General features: G+C 35.8%; 1 protein-coding gene across 1 annotated transcript in view; it reads left to right on the forward strand.

Annotated features, from left to right (window-relative positions):
- Positions 1–12,597, forward strand: part of ZNF326 (zinc finger protein 326) — a 37,152-nt gene extending 24,555 nt beyond the window's left edge. The window contains exons 8-12 of the mRNA XM_007468518.1: positions 422–569; positions 1,699–1,798; positions 5,869–5,999; positions 7,345–7,440; positions 11,715–12,597. Coding sequence (XP_007468580.1) covers positions 422–569; positions 1,699–1,798; positions 5,869–5,999; positions 7,345–7,440; positions 11,715–12,071 — 832 coding nt within the window. The 3' untranslated portion in view covers positions 12,072–12,597. The remainder of the gene's footprint in view (positions 1–421; positions 570–1,698; positions 1,799–5,868; positions 6,000–7,344; positions 7,441–11,714) is intronic.
- Positions 12,598–14,088: the final 1,491 nt, after the last annotated feature.

The following is a 14,088-nucleotide window of genomic DNA, read 5'->3' on the forward strand; positions in this document are numbered from 1 at the left end:
ATGTTCCACCTGGCTTTGTTGTCACTACTTTAGTGGTTTGGAAGCTTGAGGATGGAACAGAGTGTAAAATAAGTAGTAGAACTTTGGAACTTGATACTGCTTGAAGTTTGCTCTGGCTTTCTAACTGATCTAGACTTGAAGTGGATAGTTTAGGATTAGATTAAGTAGATTCATTGATCCATCTTTCATACCCAGAAGCTCCAGTGTGGGCCAGTGATGCCAATTGGTATATAATAACAGTGTCCAGACAGGTACTTAGATACTATCTTTTTCTGACTTAAGCTAAATTTAAACCAACCATTAAATGGAAGAGAGGAAATCATTTATGCTGGGAAAATTAATTTCATTGGTATAGTCTTATGAACTCTTTCTAAGTAAATAAGGTAATATTTAAAGAAAAACTTTTTTTTCCCCCTTACAGAATGGCATTCACATGTTCATTTTGTAAATTTCGAACGTTTGAAGAAAAAGATATTGAACTGCATCTGGAAAGTTCTTCACACCAGGAAACGTTAGATCATATTCAAAAACAAACCAAATTCGATAAAGTAGTTATGGAGTTTTTGCATGTAAGTAGCTGTTTTTGAAGTGAGAAGCACTTTATCTGACATTTGAATTTCTTACATTTTCATAGTTTCCCATCTTTCTCCCATTTTATGTTTCTAAGAATTGAATTTACTATTCACTTAAAGAGTTGTTTTAAAATTAGGTCAGAAGTAGATGTGAATTTCTCTTTCATAGATTTTAGATTTGTTATTTGAGAGTACATTTTTCACAGTAGTTTCTGGCAGAGGTGTCAGGAAAAAAATTCCTTTAACAGCTGTTTATTGATACAGAATCAGCTTAACAGTCTTAACAGTCTTCTGTGTACCTGGTGTTGTGCTGGGTACTTTTCTTCATATTTCATTTCAGCCTTATACTAACTCCTCTTTATCCTAAAAGATCATGCTCAGAGCAGTTCAGTGACTTTCAATAAATGGAAGTCTGAATTCAGAGCCAGAGAGCCTGGTGTTTGATTAGTGTCCTTTATACTATCAGAATGTGGTCATCAGTTCAACAGTTTTTCTTGAATGCTTACAGAAGGTGCTGTTCAGGCACTGAAGACAAAGACATTCCCCTCAGTGAACTAACAATAGTTGGAAATTGAACACACTCACACTTACACAGATGACGCTATTAAGTGGAAGGCCCCAGCATGATGGTGTAGGCAGAAGTGGCTTGGAGATGGGGTGGATAGTTGGGGCCAGGGCTGGATCTGGACTGCTAACTGTACATACAATTAGTTTGGGCAAAAGAGATGGAGTTGTTAGAAGGTTAGCAGTACAGGGATCATTTACTCCTCTATATCCTTGCAGAATTGTGTACCTTAATTAAAATTTCTTTCTGTAATTTTGCTTAACTGGTTCCTAACTGTTATTTAGGACTTTCATATTCACCTGTCCTGAGAAGATCTCTTGCCTCTTCAGCTGTCTTCGATCGCTCTCTCTATGTACCTAAAATACATCTTGAAAAGTAAATACTTTTTGTAGTTTCCTGGTACTTTATATTAGTCTTTCCAACTAAAGTGTAAGCTCCTTGAGAACATTTACTAGTTCTTATATAGCAGATATTGTTATCTTCCATAGGCCAAGCATGGTGCTAGGCCTGTACTATGTGCTCACTGAAAACTTTTTGGATTCTTTCTGTTTTGTTTTCTAGGAATGTATGGTAAATAAATTCAAGAAAACATCTATTCGTAAGCAACAGACAAATAATCAAACAGAAGTAGTCAAAATAATTGAAAAAGATGTTATGGAAGGTAAGTATTTAAACAAATTAATTTAGAAATTTGCATATATATTTTACATACCATAACCTATTTCAGTGTAAATGATGCCCATTAGAGCAGGGGTCCCCAACCCCTGGGCCATGGACCAGTACTGGTCTGTGTCCTGTTAGGAACCAGGTTGCATAGCAGGAGGTGAGCGGCGGGCAAGCGAGCAAAGTTTCATATGTATTTACAGCCATTCCCCATCGTTTGTGTTATCGCTTGAGCTCCTCCTCCTGTTAGATCAGCGGCGGCATTAGATTCTCATAGGAGCTCGAACCCTACAGTGAACTACGCATGCGAGGGATCTAGGTTGCACGCTCCTTGTGAGAGTCTAATGCCTGATGATCTGAGGTGGAGCTGAGGTGGTGATGCTAGTGCTGGGGAGCAGCTGCAAGTACCGATTATCATTAGCAGAGAGGTTTGCACAGAGACCATAATAAATCAATTGCTTACAGACATATCAAAACCCTATCAGTGAGTGACAAGCGAAAACAAGCTCAGGGCTCCCACTGATTCTGCATTATGGTGAGTTATATAATTATTTCATTATATATTACAATGTAATAGTAATAGAAATAAAGTGCACAATAAAAGTATTACATGAAACATCCCGAAACCATCCCCCCTCCACCCCGTCCATGGAAAAATTGTCTTCCACAAAACTGGTCCCAAAAGGTTCGGGACCGCTGCAATAGAGTGATATAGTACATAGTCATATGTGGTAGGCCTGAGTGGGTTATCAGAAATGGAACCCTTTGATTCCTGTTCTCATGTTTACAAATTTATCACTACCTGCCCTTACGTCGTTCACTTCATTTCCTTCATAGAGGAAACTCAGCTTTGCCTCCACATGGAAGATACAGTTGTCCCTAGGTTCCGAGAGAGATTGGTTTCAGGACCTGCTTTGGGTACCAAAATCTGCAGATGCTCAAGTCCCATAGTTGGCTCTCCAGTGTCCATGGATGCAGAAGCCATGGATACAGAGGGCCGCCTGTACTTCTGTATGTCCTCTGTCTCTCTTATCCCTTCTCATAAGCCCCAAAGGAGAAGAAAAAAACATAGACACTAGTTCCTCTAAAACCTGCCTTTCTGTTTAAACAACCACACTTCTTTAAGCATAGTCCACACCGGTCTCTCTTTTCATTCTCATTTATTACTTTACTCACAGCAGACAAGTTTCTGCTACCATTAGTCTACTGAAACTGCTATGACAGAGGTTACCAACACCAACTTCAGTATGTTCTTTTGAATCATTATCTATCTTCTGCAACATTTTCCACTGATAACTGTATTCTTTGTGAATCTGTTTCCTTCCTTGGTTTCTGTGGTATCTCAGTGCCCTGATGTTTTCTTTATTCCCTTGTCATTTTTTTTGTTTTTTTTGTTTTTTTTGTTTTTTTTTTTTGCGGTACGCAGGCCTCTCACTGTTGTGGCCTCTCCCGTTGTGGAGCACAGGCTCTGGACGTGCAGGCTCAGCGGCCACGACTCATGGGCCCAGCTGCTCCGCGGCATGTGGGACCTTCCCGGACTGGGGCACAAACCCGTGTCCCCTGCATCGGCAGGCGGACTCTCAACCACTGCGCCACCAGGGAAGCCCCCCTTGTCATTTTTATTCTTTGTGCTTTTCCTTCTCTACTAAGCTTTTGGAAGTTGGTATTTTTCAGTATTGTCAGTCCCATTATCATCTCTCTTTATATATCTTCCTGGTGAATTAATTTACATACAGAGTTTAAATCAACATCTATATGTTGATTACTTATAGACCTATGTCTTAAGCACAGATCTCTTCTAACTCCAATCTCCTACATGCAGCTGCCTACTGATATCTCTCTTTAGCAGTCTCACAAAGTGAACATATCCAAAAAATTTATCCTCCCCTTGAGCGTCCTCCACCCCAAAAAGAAAACAAAACAAAAACTTAACAAATATCTCCTCATTTATCTTGGAAAGTGGCCCCATCATCAAAACCAGAACTTTGAAGTTAATCTTAGTACTCACCTTTACTATGTCTGTAGCATTGTGTTCTGTCGGTTCTATTTTTTAAGTATGTACCAAGTCTGTTTCTTTACTTCCTCTTAAAATATTGAATTTGTTCAAAGCTTTATCTGTTCTCTTGGCAGTTACAGTATTTTTCTAACCAGTTTCCTTACTTTTAGTCTTTCTTATCTTTAATTTTACTGCATGATTTTATTACTTGAGGAATTTTCAGTGGCTTCCCCATCCTCCACAGAATAAAGTTCAGATACCTAGACATGGCACACAAAGCTGTTCATGATCTAGGCCCTGCTGTTTTTCCCTGTCATCCCTTCTTTATAGTCTGTGCCCCAGCCATATTGAATTACTTGTAATTCCTGGAAAGTGCCATTTTCTCTTATATCCTTCCCTTGCATAGACAGTTGTCTTTATGTATCTGATGGAGATTGGTTCTAGGACTTCCCTGCAGATAACAAAATCCGTGATGCTCAAGTCCCTTATATAAAATGGATATAGTATTTGCATATAAACTATGCATGTCCTCTTATATACTTTAAATCATCTCTGGATTACCTATGATACTTAATACAATATAAATGCTGTATAAATAATTGTCAGCATGGAATTCTGCTTTTTGGAACTTTCTGGAATTTTTAAAAAAATATTTTCTACCTTTTTAATTTTTAAATATATATATATATATATATATATATATATATATATATTTTAACATCTTTATTGGAGTATTAAATATTTTCTATTTTAAAAATTCAGCCATGGGGCTTCCCTGGTGGCGCAGTGGTTGAGAGTCCGCCCCAGTCCGGGAAGATCCCACATGCCGTGGAGCGGCTGGGCCCATGAGCCATAGCCGCTGAGCCTGCGCGTCCGGAGCCTGTGCAAAAAAAAAAAAAAAATTCAGCCATGGTTGGTTGAATCTGCAGATGTGCAACCGGCAGATACAGATGGTCACAGTAACTAGTACCTTAAAATGTTACTTCAAGAATGAAATATAAGATCATGGGGATCTTTTTATTTAATTGAAGCTACATGTTGTCTACTGTTTTCTTAATCGAATGTCATGATAAGTTCAGTTGCCCAAAGGAAGAGCCACGTCAATTTTTTCAACATAAAAAAATACATGGTTCTTTAAAAGTGATATAATTCCAAGGAAACTGGTGTGTTCCCAGGTTTTTCATGTGCAGCATTTAAAGAAAATTCCTGTGAATATACATATAACTTATTAATTTAACATATTTACTGAGGTCCTATTATGTGTCAGGCACTGTTGCTAAGAGCCAAACATACAGAGATAAGCCAGGGAGCCAAAGCTGCTACTCTCTATTGGGATGTGCAGAAATCAACAAATAAAGTAGGTGTTAAAAACATATACAGTAGGGGCTTCCCTGGTGGCGCAGTGGTTGGGAGTCCGCCTGCCGATGCAGGGGGCGCGGGTTCGTGCCCCGGTCTGGGAGGATCCCACGTGCCGCGGAGCGGCTGGGCCCGTGAGCCATGGCCGCTGGGCCTGCACGTCCGGAGCCTGTGCTCCGCGACGGGAGTGGCCGCAGCAGTGAGAGGCCCGTGTACCGCAAAAAAAAAAAAACAAAAAACAAACAAACAAACAAAAAAACATATACAGTAGCCTTCACCTGTAATACACCTCAGTCACCATTTTTAAGATCTAACATGTTTTTGTTCCTTATGAATACAATTTTGACATATTTTTACAATCCCTACCCACCCACATTCATAAGCGTGGAAATTCTTATTTTACTAGAAAATCAGCTTTTTATTTTTATATTATATTTTTTGGGATTGGACTTATAGACCTCAGAGCAGTAGTGTATATAACATGATTAGGAAATATAATGTAATTATACTTTATAATTTTAATCTTTTATCCATATAGTTTTCAATCTATATATGCAGATGTATGAGATACGGCAAAAGAACTCTACCTATATACTCTGATCCTTTTTTTGGAATAAGGGGCATAAAGAATCATGGAAATGAAATAGTGAAAACTTGATTTGTCAGAAGTATGTGAATCATTACTTTTCTTATTAATAGTTGCATTTCTTTTGTAGGTGTTACTGCAGATGATCACATGATGAAAGTAGAGACTGTTCACTGCAGTGCTTGCAGTGTGTATATCCCTGCTTTACATAGCTCAGTTCAGCAGCACTTAAAATCTCCTGATCATATCAAAGGGAAGCAGGCAAGTTTTAATTTGTCTTAATGAAGTCATTGAATTGTTCATTAATCCCTTATTGCCATTTAAAGCCTGTTGTTTCACACCTACCTACTTGTGTACAATCCAGTTAATCTCATGAATGAATTACTGTAAAGATACTTAGTGTAATATAGTGGTTAAGTGTAGTATTGTGGGCTCTGGAGCAAGACTTCTCTGAATCCTGGTTCAGTACATACATGTATTAAGCAAGTAATAAACTTTTCTTTGTCTAAGTTTCCTTATCTATAAAATGAGGATGGATAATCACTCTTCTCTTATGTGACTGATTAAGGATTAGGTTAATTAAAATATAAAAGGCACTTAAAGTAGTACCTGGCACATAGTAAGCATTCAGGAAATCATAGCTGTTGTTGAATGGTTTTTTTTTTATTGTTAACATTTTTTTAACGTGGTACAAAATGATTTTATGAGTGTGTGTTTGTGTATTTTAGAACAAAAAAGAAAGACTCGATTATAGCATACATTTTGATGACTGGGAAAAATAAATTTAAAAAGTAGGATTACCAGTTACTATGTATTGTTATGTTTTTAGTAGAATTTACTCAAAAATTCTAGGAAAAATTTACTATTTTCTTCTTGATTAGTATATTTCTGCTTCTGTGTTGGTTTTATTTAGTCAAATTTATTTCAAATAAAACTATTTACTTTGTGAGAAATTAGTTTGTTTGAAAAGTAAATTTAAAAATTCAAATATTAAAGACTTAAGTTTTAAATAGAGCATTCCTGAGTCGTAAATTCATATTTTGTATTGACGTGAAGCTCATTTAACTCAGATTTTTTTAGCCACTTTGAGCAGGTACAATCTTTTTTTAAATCTTTGTCCTTTCTCTTTTTTGATTATTCCCTTTACACCTTTTTGGCAATTAGACATTCCATTTTATTACCTTTCCTCCTTTGTATAATACATTCTTGTACTATTTACAGCCCAGAGAAAGACTAATTACTCTAGCAGTATGAAAAATTAGTCGTTTTTTTTTTTGATAGCCTGAAAGTGAATAGTTGGAGTAGCTGGGGCTGGGGGAGTTGGATGTAGCGTGAAAAGGAGAGAAAGCAGCTGTTTAGTAGACCCAGACTTAGAGTGTTTAGTGACTAAGTATTTTTTGCTGAAGTTGATTGGCTTTTTGAATCTTCATTGTTTTAATTCATAGATGATTTAGATTGTGGTCACAGTAGCTGTTGTTGCTTTATAGCTTAATTTGCCAGAAAATAAGTCATTTAATTCTAAGGATTCGAGCATGCAGTCGTTTTAATTAAGGAAATATTTTTCATGGCATGGCTTTCAAGTATCTCTGTGTTCTGTTTTTCATAGGCTTATAAGGAACAAATAAAAAGAGAGAGTGTCTTGACTGCTACAAGCATTTTAAATAATCCAATAGTGAAGGCACGATATGAACGTTTTATTAAGGTAAGATTTTAGTGCAAAAACTTTAGGTTATATTGTAGTATTGTAATAGTTAAATGATGATATGGTAACTCTTTGTGATGTTTAATATAGTACAAAATGAGGAGAATTTTACTTAATATTGTATATATAGGTAAAAAAATACCTTTTTTCCTGATTATTGGGATTTATTGGGGGAGGGAGAAATAAGCCATTCCTTTCTCATCGCCTTTCTAGCTCTGGGTCATTTGAGAGATACACAGGAGTCTGATAGAAGACCCAAATGTCAGACCCAATATTATCCTTGATTTTTAAAAAAAAGAGTGACTTGGTGGATATGTCTTAGATAGTCAAGTATTTCACTCCTAGACAGACTCACCTCCCCCCAACTTCTGTTACTGGTTCAGCTGGACAGCAACAGCATTCTCCTGGTCTGTCACATGGCATAGAACCGAGTAGAATGTACCCTTTCTGTTGCTAAGAAGACGCAAAAGAGGGTCTCGATGCCCAACTCAATCCCTTCTTTCCCCTCTTTTGGGTCTTCCTAGCAAAGAGAAATTCCAAAGAGGAATGATGTATCCAATTTGTATTTCTTTTTCTAAGCATACCAATTAGATAAGTCATTCCTCTTCCTTGGATAAAAGTTGGAGGGGAAGTAGGAAGATCAGATATGTTGCTTCAGAAAAAAGCTCCCTCATAGAATCAGGAGGCCAGGAGTAAAGAGGTTTGCTTCTCATGTTAGGAAACTCAGAGGTGAACAGTTAGGTATACCTGGCCTACTGCTTCTCAGGATTTTTGACATATATTATTCCAGTAATCCTTCTTTACATATTATGAGCACTTATTGTATAAATAAGAAACTTATTATTCAGGAAATTAATAGAAATTTTTAAAGGTTAGTTTTTGAGTCTTTATAAAATAATACCTCATTTAAAATCATCTTGCACTGAAGTGAGCCTGTTATGTTGAAGATTTACAAAAGTGTTATTTACATTAGTAACTAAATATTTTATAGAGAAGTTTTATTTTGGCTCTTGTGATTAATAGGTACTATTTGATGATCATTAAATTGTTATATATGTATAGCTAATATAAATATATATATTTAGTGATCATTAAATTATTCCTCAACCAGATGACTTCCAAGCTGAATAAATCTCAGTTCTTTCAGCTTGTTCCTGAGGGCCCTGTTTTCTGATTTGTCCTATTTGGCACTGTTTACTGCACTCTTGACACCACTTTTAAAAAGTGAATGCAGCCCTAATTGAAATCCAATTCTGTGGGAGATATGGCATCAGAAAGATTAAAGCACCATAGCTAAATTAGGAAATATTAAATTTTTTATCCTTGTAGTATCACAAACTTTTGAGAAGTTAATGGTTTCTATTGATGTATGAAAGTAATTTTTAATGAGAGAAGAATACAAATTAGAATTTCTATGTAGGGTTTTCGGGCTACACTTTAGAGTCACTTCATGGAATGGGAGACATCACTAAGTGGGAGTGTCTTGCTCATGTGCATCTTGTGGAGAAAGTACCTGGACTGAGGAGAACTCTTCTAGAACCTTGTTACTCCATATGATCCTAGGATCCAGCAGTATTGACATCACCTGGGAGCTCATTAGAAATACAGTTTCAGTTCATATCCGGGCCTGTTGAATAAGAATCTTCATTTTAAGAAGATTCATGAATCTTCTTCATGAATCTTCAGTTGATTTATATACATGTTAAAATTCAAGACGCACTGATGTCACATGACTCAGTGATGTCCATTGTCCAGCATTTTTTGTCCAGCATTCCTGTCTGCTCTGTTTCTCGCTGTTCTAGATGTCTGCAGAAATCCTCTGCTCATAATCATCTCTGGTCATGGCTTTAAAACGCTTTCATCTTTAAGTGCTCTCAGAATGACAAAATACCTTTTTTAATCTTTGCCCCATGAAATAATCAGTTCATCAATTTCTCCCACTTCTCCAGCTATATCATCTTGTTCTGCCTTCACTCCCTGGCCTGGACACTCATGGTTAGCCCTTATGACAATGCAGTGCTGCCATTCTAAAATTCTGTACTTAATTGTTCTACCACTTACCAGTTCTTAACTCTGCCATTTATGGTTAGCTTTAACTGTCTTTCTTGCTAAAAATATCATGGAATTATGCCAGTACTATGTTTGCCAGATTTTCACTGCAATCCACAATAATTTTACTTATTATCAATCAATGTAACGTGCTTCCTGTAGTGACTATTTCAAACTTGCCACTCTTCACATATCCGGATTTCATTCTTACTCCCTTCACTTACCATATTCTTATCTCTTCTCTTGCTTTAGGGAGGTTGGACCGTTAGATGTGAACTCTGTAACTTTTCTCCTTTTTACTTTAGAATTATGTATCTTTTTTCTCACCCTTGTTGTTGTCTGTGAAGGAAAACACTTTTTTTGCCCTTCATCTGTGTTGTTGTTTCATCAATTATCTCTCTCCTTACTTTCATCTGATTTTTTTTCCTGTTTGTTATCTTACTGTTCTTCCCCAAAGAGACATGCTTATGAGTTCCCTAAACTAAAAGTGACTTGACTTTTCCTAGACTCTAGCCCTTCTTATTATCTCTTTTCTTACTATCATATTTGAAAAGGTAATTAACCTGCATTATGCTCTTTGCTTCCTATATATTATTCACTCTTTAATCTAGTATTTCCCAATTGGAGATGTGTGATTAGAATTCCCTGTGAAGCTAAAATCAAATAAAAAAGCTACCCAGGCCCCTTATAAAAGGCCTTCTGAATTACGGTTTCTCAGACTTCTCCGACAGAGATCTCCCTAAATCTTTCTTAAATATGCAGATTACCAGACTTCTTTCCTGGACACTTTGATTCAGAACGTTTAGGTCTGAAACTAATTCAGGAATTTGTGCTTTTCGCAAGAGCTCCAGTACTTGATTAAATTAAAATATTGGAGTATGGGGTCTGGGCCTGTGTGTTTTGAGAGCTTAGGAGGAAATTGTGCAGATTCATTCTTGGGCAGTCATTGCTGTCCAACTTCCATTTACATCATACTTTTGAAACTCTTCTTTCTAAGATTACCAGTGACTTAATTTAATTTTCAAATAAAAAATTTTAACATTTTATTGTTTATTATTTTAAACATACAAAAGTAAAAGGAATAGTATAATAAATCCTTTAAGTACCCTTACTCAGTTTAATATTTATCAGCTTTAGTGAACTTTTTCAGTTACCTGTTTGTATCATTTGACACTGTTGATCTGTTGATTTATTCTTGAAACTTTGTTTTGCCAGATGGTATTTTACTATCCTGGGGTTCTTCCTGCATTGAGTATTCCTTTTCTAACTTCTGTCCCCATGTACAAGCCTTTTCCATAGGTTTTATTCTCAGCCCTTTTTTTCTACTTACTTCCTCAGCCCTACCCTGGGCTTTCCTATTTAAGACCTGGCTTCACTATTCACTCTGTGCAGGTAATTCACAAACCTAAATATCTTATTTTGAAGTCTCTTCTCTTTTTTAGTTGCAGATTTATCGTTGCCTATTGGACATTTAGACATCTTAAATTCCAGTTATATATAGCATATACCTGCTTCTCTTTCCCCATCTTAATTTATCCATTCTGGTAATGGTGTCACTACATCTTTTACCCTTTCCTTTCCTGGGCTACTAGAGTAGCCCCCTCACTAGTATTTCTTCTCTTGCTACTTCCATTCATCCTGCATCTTCCTACCTGGGATATCTTAAAGTGTAGTACCATCTTATACTTTCCTGCTTTAAAAACCTTCATTGCCTCTTCATTTCTTACATCATTAATATAGCCTTCTAATATGCTCCAATTTATGAGACATCATCCAGATACATAATTTAAGTATTTAAATAAATTAAAATATTAAAATTGTATCTGTGAACATTTAGTGAATTAAAGATGTCTGTTTTTTTAAAGTAAAAGTAAGGCATGATACCTAATACGTTTCTGATTTTCATTTGGGTTTTTAAAAGTGCTTGATTTTCATTTGAATTTTGTAAAGAGAACTTGCAACAGTAGTGCATTGAATATTGATGTAATTAAGTAGAACATAAGTCTTCATCTGCTTTGTTTTATGGAGTATAATGTAATGACTTCAGGAATTTATATACCCACATTGGTATGAAATAAGTACTCAACAAATATTAAATGAATTTGTTATAAGTTGAAATTAAAAGTTTCAAATAGTGTTTATTTTTAATGGTATAGCAAATAAAAATTTCACTGATAAAAAATGAATGTGCTGACTTTAAAAGCTATTGTTTTTCATGTTTTTAGGGTGAGAATCCCTTTGAAATTCAAGATCATTCTCAAGATCAGCAAATAGAAGGAGATGAGGAGGAGGAGGAAAAGATTGATGAACCTATTGAAGAAGAGGAAGAGGAAGAGGAGGAAGAAGAGGAGGTGGGGGAAGTCGAGGAAGTAGAAGAAGTGGGGGAAGTCGAGGAAGTAGAAGAAGGTGGAGGAGTAGAAGGAGTGGGGGACACAGAGGAAGGAGGGGATGTAGAGGGAGAGGGGGAAGTAGGGGCAGTGGAGGAAGGAGAGGGAGAAGGAGAGGGAGTAGGGGAAGTAGAGGAAGAAGCAGCAAAGGAAGAGCCTGTCAGCTTCCCTGTTGACCAACCAGAAGAAAATTAAATATAAGGTATTAGTCAGTTTTAAAAGAAGCTTTAAATTTCTGTCCCAATGTGGAAAAGGGTAAGAGTATCCGTAGTTTAAAATGAGAGTTAACACCCATGTTGCATGCATTCCACAGATTACAATTTGTTTTATATAATTTCTAAATGTTTGGCATTTGTTTAATAAAATGAAGGTAAGACTATTTTAGTTTAGTTTTTATAGCTACCTAACATAGATTCAATAAATTGTTTGTATAATTTTTAAGCTTAATTTTTATTACTTTATTGGTGTTGAGGATAACAGATTTGTGTTGTTAGTGTATCTATTCTAATCATTTGAACTTAAATGCTGCTCTTGGGAGTGTATATTCAAGTGTGCATTAATGTTTTGAATACTTAGCCTAGAAGAGATAAATTGGGCAAGTATTTTGTGCTCTGTGTATTTTTTTACTGCATTGGACATTGAATATAGTAATTTGCGTTAAGATACGCTTAAAGCCTTTTTGTGACCATGTTTCCCTTTGTAGCAATAAAATGTTTTTTACAAAAACTCTCCCTGGATTAGCAATTTAAAATGAAACAGAATTCATCAATTAAATGAGTATATGAAATCAGGATTTGCCTTAATGTATGAGTTCAGCTTGTAAGTGTTTTAAGATAATTGGAAGACTTGAATTAAAAAAATGTACTTCACTTTTTTTTAAGTATGATTAAAATATTTTAAAACATGTTTCAAATAGAAGTCAGTCTGTAACTGACCTTTTTATATTTGTTTTAATTCATTCCTTTTCTCTGTGCCTGTGTCAGATCTTGAAATCTTCTTGGAAATACATTTGAATACAAATAATTTTTCATAGTTATATTAGTTCTTTTGTCATGCCTGTTTTTGGCTGAAGAAGCAAGAAGCAAACTATCACTTTTTTAAAAAGAATTGTTTCTCTCTTGAATCTATCTCTCCTTTTTATAGCTTGTATGCTTCATACTTAAAAGAGAAAATAAGATTATTTTCAAATGACCATCTATGTCACTAAAAAATGTAGTTCTCTTATTTGAATCTTTACTCTGGTCTCTTTTGAGAGGGGGACTCTTCCAGTGAAATTATCTTCTCAAAAGTTTGAGGCATTGAGTGGATGAACATATGGGTATATCAAGTAATTTTAAGGCATTAAGGGGATGAATGTATGGGCATTTGTAGAATTTCACAGATTTCTCTTTTTGCGTACAACAGAGCTTTTAAAAATAGATTTTTGAGGTCAATTTGGGTTTATTGTTGTGGGCTAGATTTGCTTATCTTTAAGCTGGGAAAATCCAATAGGCATTTATATCCGCTTGTAGGGATTTGGAGCCAAGTAAGAGAAGTTTAGTTGAAAATGGGAGAAATTTGGATCCTATCTAGGAGTCTGTATTTACTTACAATAGGCTGCAGAGAGCCTTTGTGCTCAGGAGTTCAGATTTTAAAGCTAATAGGACTTGATGGACCTTGCTGTTTCTCTTTTATTTTAAAATTTGGGGGAAGGGCTAAGGTAAAAGGAGAATAGATCCCTTTGAGATTAGAATTGCAGGCAGCCCTCTGTATCCCCAGGTTCCACATCTCCAGATTCAACCAACTGCAGATCGAAAATATTTGGGAAAAAAGAATTTCAGAAACTTCCTAAAAGCAAAACTTGAATTTACCAAGCACTGGCAACAGTTTACATAGCATTTATATTTTATATAGCACTCACATTGTAATTAGGCATTGTAAGTAATCTAGAGATGATTTAAAGTGTAGGAAAGGGTGTGTGTAGGTTATATGCAAATACTATGTCCATTTTATATAACGGACTTGAGCATCTGTGGATTTTGGTATCTGTGTGGGTCATTGAACCAGTCCCCTGTGGATACTGAGGGATGACTGTATTGGGTTATTTTGGAACTAGTAGAGTGCTTTAAAAAAAAAAAAGTGTCCCAAGTAATTTGATATGTGAAACTTTTGGAATTCTGTATAACAAGAATCTGTGTAACAACTTCTAAGTAAATGTTTTAGAGTGAGAGAT

Source organism: Lipotes vexillifer, unplaced genomic scaffold (genome assembly GCF_000442215.2).
Source record: "Lipotes vexillifer unplaced genomic scaffold, Lipotes_vexillifer_v1.1 scaffold490, whole genome shotgun sequence".
NCBI lineage: Eukaryota > Metazoa > Chordata > Mammalia > Artiodactyla > Lipotidae > Lipotes > Lipotes vexillifer.